This window comes from Eimeria tenella, genomic scaffold (genome assembly GCF_000499545.2).
Source record: "Eimeria tenella Houghton genomic scaffold, Eth_scaff1766, whole genome shotgun sequence".
Taxonomy (NCBI): domain Eukaryota; phylum Apicomplexa; class Conoidasida; order Eucoccidiorida; family Eimeriidae; genus Eimeria; species Eimeria tenella.
The window spans coordinates 4,311-4,550 of NW_013541595.1; the positions used below are offsets into that span (position 1 = coordinate 4,311).

The following is a 240-nucleotide window of genomic DNA, read 5'->3' on the forward strand; positions in this document are numbered from 1 at the left end:
CGGCGCGTGGCGCAGCTGCTGCAGCAAATCTTTCCTGCTGCAGCAATAAGACATGCAATCTTTCCAGAAGCTGCTGCTGCTCTTGCAAATGAGTTTGGAGACTTCAGAGACTCCCACGGGCTGCTGCACCACGGCCGCCTTTTGGGCTGGGCTGCTAAGGGCCTCGAAGACCTCGACTAGCTGCTGCTGCTGCTGCTGCTGCTGCTGCTGCTGCGGCTGCTGCTGGTTGGTCTGTGGCTG

The 240-nt window shown here is 60.0% G+C and overlaps 1 protein-coding gene across 1 annotated transcript in view; it reads left to right on the forward strand.

Annotated features, from left to right (window-relative positions):
• The window catches only part of ETH_00036600 (patatin-like phospholipase domain-containing protein, putative), a gene marked incomplete at both ends in the record, with an annotated part of 760 nt that extends 580 nt beyond the window's left edge, over positions 1 to 180 (forward strand). Inside the window, one exon of the mRNA XM_013373813.1 lies at positions 108 to 180. Coding sequence (XP_013229267.1) covers positions 108 to 180 — 73 coding nt within the window. The remainder of the gene's footprint in view (positions 1 to 107) is intronic.
• Between the last annotated feature and the right edge of the window lie 60 nt (positions 181 to 240).